The 16073-nt window shown below is 29.7% G+C and overlaps 1 protein-coding gene across 1 annotated transcript in view; it reads left to right on the forward strand.

The window, feature by feature from the left end:
• Positions 1–1369: 1369 nt before the first annotated feature.
• Positions 1370–16073, forward strand: part of LOC106690067 (uncharacterized) — a gene marked incomplete at its 5' end in the record, with an annotated part of 38183 nt that continues 23479 nt past the window's right edge. The window contains 1 exon segment of the mRNA XM_014435340.3: positions 1370–1419. Within this exon segment, the coding sequence (XP_014290826.3) occupies positions 1370–1419 (50 nt within the window).

A 16073-nucleotide genomic window follows, 5' to 3' on the forward strand; every position in this document is an offset into this window, starting at 1 on the left:
CTTTCTGACCGCAGCCCCAACCATCTTCTCTTCATGTATATTACAAATTATGTTTGCTAGTTATTATAATCTTTATTTCAAAGCAATTCTCAAGGGAATATAAAGTATAAAAATTAATTACATCTTAATTGAACTGATTCTCACAGAAAGCTGTCATTAATCAGATTAAGAGCTAGAGGTAAAATAAAAATGAATAATTTTTAATAAGCATGTAATATTGTGAAATATTAAACTTTCCTTTTTATTCAAACATATTTTATTAGTTATTAAGTAAGAAGTATTATAAGTTTTTTTATTAAAAATATAGTTGTTATTAACAATTAGATAGTTTGAAACCAAATATTTAGCATCAAAAATGAGCAACGAATGACTAGTTATTCAGGATATAAGGATAAATAATGAGAATTTAGTACTAAAAATATTAATAAATAATGATAAATCCATTAAATTAAATAATTAGATAAATAAGTGTATAATTTAAGATGACAAACACCTAAGGGCGGATGAATATAAAAGGTTAAAATTAAAATAAAAAACACTAACAAAAAAACGGCTGCTTGATATGGGAACGAGGAGAAAACAAACAAGATGTTTATGGGATGATAACATCTCCTGTTCCCAGTAGTCGAGCGATAGGGGGCATGTCCTAGTGCACGTGTGAAACACGGCATTAGTTCCTTTCTTATGCCTCATTATCATTTCAGGAGTTTCCCCAGAACGGCAGGATATAGTTTTCTCACGAACGGAGGAACAGAATTTTTTTTTAATATAAAGATGAATCTGGATTTATTTTTAAGCTATCTACGCATGTTGCCTCAAATTTTTTTTAGGCGAATTTAATTTTTAATTTTCCTTTACAAAAGTTCATTATTGAAATTAATTAACCGATAATCTGAAAATATAATAAAGGGGTATTTTAATGTCCAATTGTACGTGTATAGCAATTGGAAAACTCAAAATTTAACACTCTCACTCCGGTTGACGATAAAAATTATTGACATATGTCCCTTTTAAATAGGTCATAGATATGGTATCATTAAAAAGTAAATAATAATTAAGTATATACATATACCCTCTGTTATTCAGTACCTATATCAATACCAGTCAATCAATAATATCAAATATTGTTTTACCTAATTTATATTTTTTGAAGTGATTTCCCTAAATTGTTTATTAATGATAAACAATAACACTAACGTAAAATTATTCTTGATAATTTGATAGAATAGTAGAAGAAAAGAAAAAGAAAAAACATTTTTTCGACTTCTTATAATTAATTATTATATATATTTTTTTTAATATAATATACAATTTAATATTTATTTTATTATATTTTTTCTGCATATTAAAAAATATATTTTTGTTTCAGGGATGGTGGCATTGTTGTTAGTGCAGATAACTGACGCAAGGAGGCCTCGGGTAAGTATTGCGTTCCTACAATTAGCTATATCAGAGTACTTATATTAAATTATTTTATATGTGTTGTACAGAGCAGAACTCCCAGTGTACAAAAGAAAAACTCCAATTTTAAGGCTCATTAAAATAAATTAAAATTAAAACAAAATAGAAAACGTAATACAGAGATAATATGTAAATTAATACCTATATCATAAGATTAAATTCATTATTTCAATTTCATTAACATTAACAAAGAAATAATTAAATTAAAGACAACATATAATGTAAACGATAAACGATCATTAACTTTTTAATAGTAGTCACAAAAAGGGTTATTTTGTTTAGTTTTATTGAAATTAATATTCTTTTCGATTTTGTTTATTTTTTCTTTTTATCACGGGGTTTTACTGTATCAATTCGTTCAAAGTATTTTGTCTTACGAGAAAAATAGTTTTAAAAAATGTAAAACATGACACAATTCTTGCAATTAATTATTGAATGTATATTTTAAACACTAAATTTAAAGTTGAGTCATAAAGAAAATGGCAAATATTTTTGCCAAAAGAGTTTGAGATAAATAAATATTCCTGTATTTTGAATGTGATTTCATGAATATTGACATTTTTAATAAATTAAAAAACATAAATTGTTATCGAAAAAAAATTTATGAATAGATATAAATAAATACCAAAAAAAGGTAGCATCATTTATATCATTTTGATTTATATTAATTAATTGATTAATTAAATATTTAAAAAAAAATCAAGTGAGGAAGGATTTGGTTTATAGGATTAGATTTAAACCAGAAGAAATAAATTTAGAGATTAACAAAATATTTCAATCATATTAGTATCAGTTTTATTAATGCAGAAAGAAACGCTTGACCTAAAAGAAAATATATGTATAGATACAATTCAATACGCGGTATTCGTTAGGTCCATTAGTTATAGGATATATTTTTTTTGTTTATGAATAAAATTGATCTACAAAATTAAAAAAAAAAAAATTATATTTGTCTATGAAATAAAAAAAAATTATTTATTAATAAAGAAAAGTAAAAACATTTAGGACAAGATTGCTCCAGTGAGAAGAATTTCCAAGCATTCTATTGTCTTTTTTTGATGCTTTTTGTTTTAGTCCTATGGCAACTAACCATTTTGAACTCTAAAGTGTACCTTGGTTGTGATTATACCTCACTGGTTCACTGGTTTTTTTTTTAAGTTTCATATCATCTTTTGGATGATGATGTTACAACTGCCTCTAAACTTCTTTTACGGTACTGTACTCTGTTGTAATCCTCTACTCTCCTGCTCTACTATTTTTTTTAATAGCCCATGAAAGCTTGTGAGTAGATTCGCTACTTATGTCTCCATCTTGACAAGAGACTTACTTGGAATCCCGATACTAGACCGAAACTACAAGTAGCTGCTCGTAGATTCAATTAATATAAAACCTACTTACCTAGGTTAACCTACAGATCTATTTGGACATACGGAATTGAGTTTGGGGCTTCACCAAACCAACTATTTCCTGCCGCATCCAATCCTTACAATCCAAATCTTTGATGCTCCTTATTACGTTACAAATAAACTCAGCGATAAAAACCGCTTCAAATTTGGCCCGAAATAGATATACTTCCTTTCATTCCAAAATCCTTACCCATCCAAATCCATCAGTTCTTAATCACTTATCTTTAACAATCCCTGATAATCCTCCGAGGCGTCTGAATGGAAGATGGCCATCAGATCTAATTTAAGCAATTATTGAAGTACCACCGTTCCTTCTCAAGATTATCATGTGTTCTGAAACATTTAACTAATTTACTTATTGTATTTTTTTCATAAAGTTGTAAATTTAAATTAATAAAAAAGTGTTGCTGTCCAGCTTCGAACATCATTCATTTTCCCTTCTAATATTTCATCACTAATATTAGACATACAGAAATCTGTTTTATAACAAGAGGTAGCAAGAGGTCGAGTAGTCTATAAATTGGTAGTATCTTAATAAAATGTGAAGTAGATAAATGTCACAGTGTTATTGTCATTTTTGTACTTTATTATAAATAAAAGGACATTTTAAGGATTTAAATATTGAGGAATTAGTTAACTGTCGAAATTGTGAGCCACAAAATTTCACTTGAACGATCCGTCATACAGCCGTAACCTCGGGTTGCCAATAACATCTTGAGAATCATAATCATCTTCGAAACATATAGATGCCAATTCAGACCACGAGATAATTATAGAAGCCATTAGTCATGATTCATCAATTAGCCAATGCCGCCACGATTGCGCTCATAACGCTAACTGCGTTCGGTCAGGGTTCGAGGGCATGGGGAACTTTAATGTAGGATGTAAAGCCACCATTGACTTTCAATCCTATATTGAATTCGAAATGCATCCGACCTTTCCCCAAGGCCACGAAGACACTCGAGGAGCAGCCCATATGCTTCGCTGGTTCTAGCAACCATTAGCTCGGATAATTATTGAAATCGTGAGCGCCATTTGCATTCTTAATCTTCTTCGCCACTTTCACTATGTACTACAGGAGGAATGTCTTATCGAAAAGTTGTTGACTTATGATGATTCGAATACTTCTTAGTTGCCGAAGGGTTTTATCAATACACTGCTGTTCAATCACAGGAAGAAATCATATTTCACTTCGCCGATTAAAAAAAAAAATTTTTATTATCCAGACAAAGGGAAAATACCTTATCAGCATAGTAAAATAGCTTGAAATTAGGCTATTTCTAGAAGTAGCTGTAAACTACTTTCAGTCAATGGATTTTATGTTAAACCACTAGAAAAATAAAATGGTAATATGTTTACCACTCCTGAGGAACTGTAACTCAAATATGGTAGTGTTTTCTCAAAATGGCAGCCTTATAATTTTTGGTTAATTGGCTCTAACTCCTAAAGGAAGTAGCTAAAGTATCAATGTGAATTACTTAATATGAATTTAATAAGCTTCAATTTGTGAGCTCTAATAGAGCTCTTTAGGGACCGAGTAGCTCAGTGATAAGGGCCTGTGATACTATGTAAATTTATTTTTTACCAAATATTATTTAACTTGCTTCTCTTACAGTGATATTCACAACGAAATACTTTATGGTGTATTTAAAGAGCTTTGAATCGCCCCTAATAGACATCTCTACGTCAAATAGTTACACATACTTGGAAAGTAATAAACGTAAACTATTAAAATAAAACGTAACTATTATGTTTCTATTGGTAGCTTTTCAAATGAATCATTAAATAATTTATAAAGATTATTTCTATAAGAATAATATTTTAAGTTATATTCACAAAAGGTTGATCCTCGTCTTTTTTAATATTGGTGTTAGAAATTTTTCGAGATACTAGGGAAATCTTGAACGTAAATTTACTCAACTTAAAAAGGCTTAATACTTTTTTTCATATGACAAGTAGTTTTCAAGGTACTGGTTGCTGAATGAAAAATAAACAAATATTTTAAGATTTTTTCGTTAGTAAAACGAACCTCCGACGGCATACAGTTAAAATAGTTTACAATAATACGATGGACATTTGCTGTTGTTTAGTCCAGGTAAAATACCAAATAATTTTATAAAATAATATGTACGTTAGCTTTTGAAAATATTTAGTACACTTCAACAACGTGTACAGAAAAAAAATGAAGTTGAAACTTAATAGATTTACTTTTCACTCCTGGTTAAGAAACTCGATAAAATGTGAAATTCATTAATTGTAAATAGGTTTTTTGGTATTTAATTAAATAAACTGCATTACACTTTAGTATTTATTTATTTTTTCATCGCCCCGCGGCAGAAGATGGGTAGTGAGCTGGGCTTGCGCATGCCACTGCTCCCCAAAATCAACGACATCTTCAGAAGTGAAAACATTTTTGTTTCACTTGCCCTACTCAGAGCGATTCCCCCCAGCTAATCCGGAACAGACATCCACTGCCTGTCCTAGAAACCGTCGGAGAAAAAGCAACACATCTTGACAGTAACCACTCGCCATTAACAGGATGAAGTGTGAACAGAACTGTTCTGACCTAGATAGTGCAAAGGGAGTGCATGTGTTCTCCGCACCTGTACAAGGGGAACATCTGTACTTGTCGAGAGCGGGTGTCTGTACTTAGATCGTGAATAACTCAATGAGTAAGCAGATCGATTTATCTTCGTAATTTTCAACATCAACCTCGATGAGCGGTTATTGCGAACTCCATAATTTAAAATATAAGTGGAACTCTTTCAATGGAAATTAACAATCAAGTGTAGTGAAAATTATAAGAATACATTACTTTGTACAATAAAATTCATTTGCGATGAAATAAAATTAATTTTAGGATTTTTTTTTTATATTAATAAAATTCAATAAATAAACTGAATGTTGAGTAAAACAATTTCCTGCTTCATCACCAACGTATGTACTAAAGCAGTTTCCATGCATAAAAAAAATCCTTAGAATCGAAAAATTTCACTCGGTTTTATGGTTTCGAGACCATGTCTGTCGGTCTGTAGTTAAATTTTTGTTTGGGCATATTCGATTAAACCATTAATCTGACGACAGCAGTTTTTATTCGTAAATAACAAATCAACTTGATTTAAACATAAAATTAATTATTATATCATCAAATATAGAAGTAAGTAATTACGAACCTATCTATCTAATTAATTAATTAACCTATCTATGTTGATATATGTATAACTTAAAAGATCATTATTTTACAACTTGAAATAGGGGAAAAAACCTACCTGTACTGTATGAATCATTCATTTGGTAGAAGTTTTTTTCAATATTAGTTGTAAAATAATAGTAGACGTCAGCAGTATTATATCGCAAGTATATCTCTATCAAATGGAATTCTCCATAATATAAAACAAACAATTAAATAATTTACCGGTATTTGATACAAGTAAAATTACAGTGTGACTTGTGTCTTTCAGTTGAAGGAATGACTAATTCTACTATCAAAAGTTGTCAAAAAATTACTTTTTATATTACATTCGTAGAAAAAGTTCCTTTTTCTTTTCCAAAAGGATAGTAGAAATACATGAATATAACTTTTAACTAAAATTCACATTGTACTCTTTGTAGAATTAGTCATTCTGTCAACTGAAAGGCTAATAAACGTATCCATCCTGCAAGGTGGAATTAAAGTAATACAATATACTCAATAAAAAATGTATAAAGAACACATAATTACAAATATAACAAAGTTTCTACGAATAACGAATGCTGAAATGGACCTGGATATTTTTAAATGACTAATAAGCTGAAATAGAGTGAGCTGGGGGTAACAATGGGCACTAGTCTCTACTTGTTACCTAACTGTTGTTTATTTTTGAATTTTCTGAAATTCGAAACCCCCTTTGTTTGGCGAAGCTTTATCAATAGAAAATCGAATTATTTTAATCAAAACTGGAATAACAATGACTAAGTACTAGTCTAAAATGTCATTTATTAATATTTTTTATAATAATATATTTTTTTTTGTGGATAAACATCTAAATCAATATGAACCGACTGGTCATTGCTTTTGCCCATTTTAGTTGAATCAATTACTGCAAAACTATTTAAATTTGTAAATGCGTGTTAGTAAACAAATGATTTTTTTTCAGTTAAATGTATTTATTTTTCGTTTACTCTAACACCATCTAGTGAAAAGAGACAAGGACACAGAACAAAAAACAGAAAGTTAACATTAAAAAATTCCATGATAATTATCGGATCATTATATCATCGGAGTATTTCTAACAAAGAATTTTTTCCATGTAAATAGAAAAAAAAGTTTATTAAATTAAGCAGGCTGGAAAAAAAATCAGATAAAATACATTTTATTTTTTAAAAAACATCGATTTTTAACTTTTCCATTTTTTTTTTTCGTTTCTGTTGGAATTTTATATTCCTACTATGAATCCATATATAAACTTTTTATAATTTTCGAATAAATGTAAGCATTGTAAAAACCTTTACAAATGTAGGTACTATAAATATAGTGCAATGTAAAATAATGTAAAATTACTACAAATAAATTACGAAAGGTGTGGATTCGTGGTTATGCTCCAGCATAGTTGTTATACCAATGGATTATAGCAAGAGTTGAGAACTAGAGATTTATTTCAAAAACTTATTGAAATGTCAGATAAAAAAACATTCATCAATATCCGAGCATTTAACAGTGATTTTTCCTAAGTGAACTGGGAGTCAGTGATATTATTTATGAAATACGCATGAATTTTGAGCCCCTCAACCCTTAAAAAATGAAGTGTTTTTTTATGCTAAACGAAATCTCTCCCTAAGAATAAGTCAAGTTGCAATTCACGAAAATAGGCCACGATAACTTTCTTAATAAACGTTCCTCACGAAGATGGTTTGTTCGCTCAAGATGTAGCAGAAAAGAGACACTTTGCCGAGATAAAGGACACTCGTCCATCCGAGATGGACAAACAATAGAGTCACGTCCATCCTGGCCAGGTGAAGGTAAAGATCACGCCCATGGGACAATTATCCTCCTGAAGAAGACCTGTCCTTGGAAGGGAACAACAATGACATTGGTCAACAATAGCTGCAATCCCATTGTGAAGAGCAGAAAGTGGTGGATGAGATAATGGTAGCTATTTGCCACTGCATAGCGTGCCCTCGACTAGTCATGCGGAGTAATGCGCACCAGCGAGGCTGTGGTTGAGGAATTAGGATCAGGATATTACGGAAAATTATTAAATACTAGAATTAATAGGCCACTATCGCACTATATTGGAAATATTTTAAGTTTAAAAACACAAATTTGTTCCAAACTTAAAAAAATATTCTCTTCTTTGTTAGTTAATACCTTATTCTAAATCAACGGTCAAACGTTTACAACCAGGCACCGATGTCGTGCTAAATATATATATATTATTTTGTTTATAAAATATTTTTAAAACACAGCAAGTTATAAATAACTACGTACAAAAATAAATAAGTACCACTAAAACTCATTAATTCCTTGGATTCAGTTCTAATAATACATGGAACATTTCTGAACTATGTATTTATTCCTAACCCTAAATGACAAAGAGTGGTGAACAAAGCATAGACAGTGAGATGATGGCGTTGTCATTTTATATAAATGGATTCTACTTCTGAATACCAAAATCATAATAAAAATTAAATATTATTGCCACAGCGCCATGATATTCGCTAGCGGCACTTGACATTCGCTTGCACCACACAGTTTGGTAACGACTCTTCAGAGTGATATTGGTTAAATGAAGTATCTATATAACATTAATTTATTGCTAGTGGCATTCATACATGAGTTTATGAAATAAATGTTGATACTATTGGGCTATTTAAAATAGAATATAATAAAAGAGGCCATAATATTAAATAGTTATAATAGAATATTATGAATCTAACAAATAATAATAAATATAAATATATAATAAAAGCAACACTATTCTGGATCCCTTCACACATTGGGAAGCGAAAAAATGAACGAGTTGATGAAGAAGCAAAAAATGCGGCTATATATTTTGAGATACTTTTCAAAAAGTTCACGTTCCTTAATGAATGGACGAAGTAGAAGAAAAATCGGATCGAAGAGTAGGAAAGTTTACCACCTAACCATCTTTAGATGATAAAATAGCATAATCTATTTTGAATACCTCCGAAAAGATTAGCTTTCAATTAATGCTCCATAATAAGGAAATTAATAATTAGATATACCAAGCTAACCCATCTTCACCAACTTTTAGGGTTGCATCGCCCAACATACCAAGCCTGTGACAGTGTACCTCTCATTGACTAACACATATTCCAATTCCTGAAGTATCAGAAAGAAAGAAATGATGTTAAGCTTGAAAACTTCATTCCTTACAATGACAGTTCTGGCATTGGTAAAATATTAAAAAATCTGAAATGGCTAAATTTTTTTTTACTAATTTAAAAAAGAACAACCGTCGTAATAGTCGAAGTGACGTTCAAGAAATTAAGAATATATACACATATATAATAAATCTCTATCGCTACAAATTATGAAGCGTCAGGGATGCTGCATTTTGCAAGGAAGTACTGTAACTAGACCAATGGTTGTGCAAAGAGGTGATTTCATCAGAATAACGCTCGCCCGCCATATTTTTCCCCAATTACGAGTACCTACTGTATGAGGCTAGGTGGACCTGTAGAGCATCTTAACCCACAGGTTGACTCACGGCTAACGTATGTATGTAAAGAATATATTTTTTAACATATTTTATTCAAGCCCAATAATATAAGACGTGAAGAATATCTATTTGAATTCATTTATCAACAAATCAGATAAATGATAGTGATGTTTTTGTAAATTAATTTTCATCTTTTTCAATTTCATAATACATTAATAACCTTAACGGACCTTATGATTTTTATAAATAGAAAATTTAAGTATACTTTCATGTGACATTGTTCGGTACTAGTGAACTTCTAACCATGAACTATAGCTAAGCGAAATCGTTCCTCGGGACCTTAAAGATTTTTACGAGGCCTCCACCAGGCAACTAAGTGCCTAGTTGAATAAAGAAATGTTAATTATATAACCAACATATGTATTTAACTTTCAATAAGTTATAACTTAATATATTATTTGGAAAGTTATAGATGATAGAAATCATACTTAACATATTCTTATATTTTTAGTGAATCTACTTCAATATTTGCTGGCGGAAATTTTTTTTTTCTTCTCATATGTAGGTATATTGTTTATGTGATAGTCGAATGCACAACATGTAGATGATTGGAGTTGGGCATCATTTTTTAAGCGCGCATAAATTTATTCTTCCTCCCCAATATACAATGTTTATGAAATTAATCATTAATTGCTAAATAAAATTATTACGTTAATCTATTTTTAAATTGTGAAAAAATAAATTTTATTGATGATTACTAATTAGGCAATTTTTGGATGAAATATTAAATAATTATTATTATACATTTTAAATTTAATATTCATAAATTCATGAACTAAGAATAAGAAACTTGTTTTCTTTAACGCGGTTAGACGGGCAAGTGATGTTATACACTTAGTTAAACGGCTTTTATCTGAGGAAAACTATGCTAACTTGATCCTTAGTTAGCAAACATTGTTTCGAAAATGTCTCCTGGGGATTTTGAGATAGTTGATCGAAAAGTTGGCACTGATAAGTTTTACTTACTATATTTGTGTTCTTCACTGACCGCCTCCATAGCAGGAATAGAAAAAAAACTATAAATCTAATATTAGAAATATATGAAACTTCGTCTATAACAAATTATAACATTTTATAATGTGTTTATTCATTCTCGCTTTTTTTTTTAAATTAGATTCACCGTAAAGCAAATATTCAGGAATATTGCGTCACTTGTACTAAAAACATCTACACTCAACTCCTCACATAACCTGTACTGAATATCTAATTTTGAATTTATGTTTTATTATAATTAAAATATTATGTTTCCTTTATGAATTAAACATTGCTTCCCAATTTTAATTGTTTCATTTAAATTTAAATAACATTAGCAGTAGGAAATGCGGGGATGACAATGCGCTTTCCAATTCCTATCGCGCACTGGGTGAGACTGTACAGATAAACTATTGTGTATCTTCCCGCTTACGTAACGGCGTACCATTTCTTTTCTTCGTTTACGGCGTGAAAGGTTTCATTAAGATGTGCTATGACTTTCATCCTCTTCCTACACCTGATGTGGGTCTTTCGAATCCAGTTTAGCTGTTTCTAGTCGGCGATATAGTAGCGGCTTTAATCAGAGAAATAATCGGACCGGCCTCCTAGCTGTCATAAGCGTTTCTAAGGTTCGCCGTAATAGGAAGAATTTTTCGTTTAATGGCCTGTAAGTTTAAATATATTTCTACAGTCAGGCGCCTTGTTTTCTATTTACTCTCTATTTATATTAATACCTAAAATATAGATTTATAATTATTAATGTACAGCCGGTTGAATTCAGAACTACTGATATCCTTCTGAAATTATCAATTTTTATTTTTATTTAATTTAGTTTAAAAGAACATGCAATGTTTGTATTTTTTTTCTTGCTTACATGTGCCTGGTATAACGTTAGAGGTATTTCGTTGACTTCATTCTGAAATATTTATGTATTTTTAAACACAATCATCTACTTTTTTTTAACGTAAATTATATTCAAAATTTTATCAAATAATTTTTAGATCCAACATTATCACAGGGTCAAATTCTGTTAGTAACAATGAATCAGATGGCTTGGTCTATGGTATATTTTAATAAACTAAAAATAAAATACGGTATTTAAACTTTTATTTGATTTATAGCATGTATTTTTATGTAAATAAGGTATCAAATATCATTAAATAAAAAAAATAAAAAATATTTGAATAAAGCCTGTCTAGAAGAATCCACATCAGGAGAAGAAGAAAAGATTTAAACATCCTATTATCTTTAGTAATACCTAATATCTAATAAAGTATTTTGTCTAGGTTTTATAAAAAACGTTCAAAATAGTATATAAAATAAAGTTTTACGAAAACAAATTCTACAGATAAAGGGCTGTGTATTTTTATTCTTCAGATAGGGCTGTGTAGTTCTAATCTGTTAAAACACAAAACATCCATTGAATGCGTTCCTTTTAGGAGAATAATTTGCCTAAAATAATGGACTCAATGTGAATAATTGAAGTTCTAAACAAAGTTTAGTTTCGCATTAGTAGTAAATTATCATCATTTAATCAACTAATTTTTCAAAAGAAGCTAGATTGAAATTTAACCCCGATGTACAGAGCTTGTAAAAATATTGTTGAATAACGAATAAAAATTGAATAAAAGGATTGTCGTTCTATGAATTATTTACAAAAGATTTGTCAAACGACCGTGAGTTAGGCCCCGCTTGTTCTTTTGTACTTTCACAATTCACATTTTACAAACTTTTTTTTTTTAAACGGTTGATTACTAGTCGATAGATCGCAAAGGATTTTATAGGTTGACTACGGCTCAACGGTGTTTCAGTTGGTTTTTAATATCATGAAAAAAAAAAATACGAAAGAAACAAGAATCACGATTTTGTTGTTTTGAAAATTTGGTTAAAATAATTTTTTTTTTTTATTTCGTAATTTCAATTTCAAAGGTTTTTAAATTAATTATATTTTGTTTAGATCCATAGGCAGAAAATTTAGTATTTCCTATGCATAAAATATATATTATATACATATTTTATAATTTGATATCAAACTTTAATAATATTTTTGTTTATTAATATTTCTGATTTGTTATGTTTCAGTGAGGTTTAAGATTTATCGTTGTTGTTTTTCTTTTTAAATTACAATATAAATATTATATGCATTTTATGAGATAACTTTCAACTTAAAAGGTAATAGAAAAATTATGAAACGTCTATCAAAGAATAGTGAAGAATAAAAAAATTAATGTTAAATATGGGATAGTAAAAATGTAACATTTGAATCTGGATTAAATGGTTATCAAATATATTTTTCTAAGATACAGATTTCAAATATTTATGAATGTAATATATTTTTGTATAGTCTGTTACTTTTAATTTATTATCATAAATATATTTTTTTTAATTTATTGATTTAATACTAGATCGGACTGGTGGGCCTAATTTGGTTGGAACAACAGCTAGATATTTTTTAAATAATTGTTTATGGGAAGGGTATAGTCTCGTACAAAAGATACCACTAACTAAATACAACGTTATAATTTTAAAACAATTAAGATAAAATAAAAAGATAAAAATAATAATTCTTAATAAAAGAGAAGAGTAAAGTTAATAATGACATTTTTAGACCTAACAAAACAAACAATTGCCCTCTACTGGGTAAAAAACAAAAAAAAAAACAAGTTAATTTGAAAAAAGGACGAAGAGAAAAAAAAAATACATAGAAGTAAGGTCAGTAATTGGATTAATGAATATAGAATTTATATCAGAATCTCCTGTAGCAGCTTGAACTTCATTCTTCGGGTTGAGGGTGAGTTTCCCAAGTTGTATGTCTCTACTGTTTTAACTGTCCGTAAATGGAGGTGGAATTTCATGAACCGTTTCTTGATGCAGTCCTCTATCGACTATACTGGTAATTCTCGATGCAATTGGCTATTTCTTACAAACACTGCTTCCACTGCATTCTTAGGACTCTATATTGAAAATATTTTCTTTTTTTTCTTTTTCGATAGGATGCCGCATTCCAGACTTTATAGCCGTACATCAGTAGTAGCATTGATTTATATCTGCATCTTAGAACAATATTTCTCGTTGATTTCTATATGCCGAACATTAAAGTATACTATGTTTAAGCGTATCATTACTACTACAATTTTCGCATTGAAAAGTTTCTATTGATTACTTGAAGATAAAAATTATTGGGGACCTCCAATTCATTTGGCCATAATAGAGTCACGACATGCATTTGCTTCATATTCCATTAAACCATAAACGGGGTTATTGCGTATACACGAGCAACTGTTATTATCACTAACAACTACTAGAGGTACTAAAGTCAAGAACCTTTGCCAATTGGTTGTTCCAAATCAAATATAGGAAAAATTATGCAACTATAAAATATTTTAATCAGTAGCGTAACTAATATTGAATGCACACCAAGGCGAACGTCCAGAGAACGTCTCACCATATTCATAATCATTTTTCCCACCAAATTCATGATGTTTCACACTAATTATGTCCCTCTTTTAGAAAAATTACGTTAATACTTTTTTATTTCTTTTTAGAGCATATGTCAGCGGATTCCAAACGTTTATACCATATCACCATTTTAGGGCTAAAAAATATAAAAGTAGTACCAAAATTATCCTTAGAACGGTTCACTGTGTAGGGAAATAAGAAAAATAATACATAGTAAATGTTGGAGTACACTGTGAATTATTATAAAATATCGTTATTTTAATTTTTAATTTTTTTATTTTTTTAATATTTTGAGAAAAATTGAATCCCTAACGGCAACCCCCATTCGCTTCTGGCATCCAACTATCCGATACACTATGTATTCACCTTGGTAACCGCTGCCGAATACAATGCAAGGAATTTTATCAATGTTATATTTATCTAATGTGAGGTTTAATCTATTTTTTTCTAATATTAATTTTTACTTATTGCCGAGAAATATTAAAATTTAAGCTTAGTATATCCAACACGGCACACAAAAACATGATATCAGGGAAAAACAGAACAAAAGCTTCTCCTTTTTATTTATATATAATTTGACGAAGAAGACATATTCGTTTAAATATCTCTACTTGATTAGGAATCTATGTTTTAAAAAAAAAATGGAAAAATATCGAAATAAGGAGTAAGGTTGTTATTTTTTATCATTATCATTAGAATTTATACTTATTATTTGAGGTTTGCAGGGTTTATTTAGTAAATTTCTATTATTTTTCACTAAATAATTGTTTTTTGCATTTTTTAAAAATAAATTTAAGATTTGAGGTAATAATATATAGCTTGATGTGGTTTGTGGCAATACAATAGCGATATGAATAACTAACTTAACTTTGTGGATAAGGAGATAGGGAATGTTAAGTAACTAGAGGTGTTGTAAGAGAATGTTTGTATGTAATTATGATTAGGAATGGAATGGCTATCAATACTCTCTTAACATTATACGTTTTTATTTGCACTCAACAAGTATTTATATTTTTAATGAAATTATGTTTATTATTACTATTGTTAGGGGGAGGGGAGAGGAGAGGAGGATTTATCGCTAGTTTTAATGATTAATTTTTTTTAAATACATTTTCAATTCAGGTCATGCAAAGCCCTCCTCCTTTCCTCCCTACTCTCCGATGTCGTACGCCATAAGGCATTGCATTGAGAATCTGTTTACACTTATGACTGAAAGGTGATATCACTAATGTACCACTTATGTACTTATGCTAAAGGGGTACTAAGCTCTTTGATATTCTTACAGAGTGTAAGAGTTTAAAAAGTTTCACAGATGTTTTAATTTTGAGGAGACGGCAACCTCCGAATTTCTCGAAAATTGGGTCTCAGGCATCAGATCATTCTGAGAACACGCGCATCGGCATGGGAACGATAGTGAATACATAATGCGGAACTTACACCCTTAGAATATAATAGGCACGTTAAAGTCACTAGCGTTGAAATGGACAAGTCTGTAAGCTTAACGGTGAACGAATCGGTAAAATGGTTACGACGTTCATGCGTAAAAGCATCGTAATGCTAAGGCGTCAATAGTTTGATAACATAAATACCCGAAAGCAATAAATAATCAGTAATTAATCTTAAACTTGAAGTGGTGATTTCAAATAGCTATCTTTAAATCTTCTGTTATGGATTCTTATTTTCTGCATGTGTCTTAGAATGAGTAGACTATTCTTTTCGGTTTTCAACAATAGTAATCGATACGTAGATTTCGATCCTAGACATCTTATATCAAGTTTATACTTATTCGCAACACGTTTTGTTCTTGTTCTTTGCTCTTATTATTTTAGAAGTGAAAAAAAAATAAAGAGAAAGCAATTAAGGAAACCTCCTAATGTACTAAACCCGTTGATGGACAGTGATTGTTATTATAACAATCCAAAATCCAGGGTTTCCCTTACGTGACAAATATTTGTTTCTTGAACGAGCGTGTGTAAACAAATACAACTCTCAAAACAGAGAAATCCAAACAGTGTTTTTGCACGATTGTTGTCGTATGCCTTTACAATGCATT

The sequence above is a fragment of the Halyomorpha halys genome, unplaced genomic scaffold, assembly GCF_000696795.3.
Source record: "Halyomorpha halys isolate HHAL.00 unplaced genomic scaffold, Hhal_1.1 Scaffold1566.1, whole genome shotgun sequence".
NCBI classification, from domain to species: domain Eukaryota; kingdom Metazoa; phylum Arthropoda; class Insecta; order Hemiptera; family Pentatomidae; genus Halyomorpha; species Halyomorpha halys.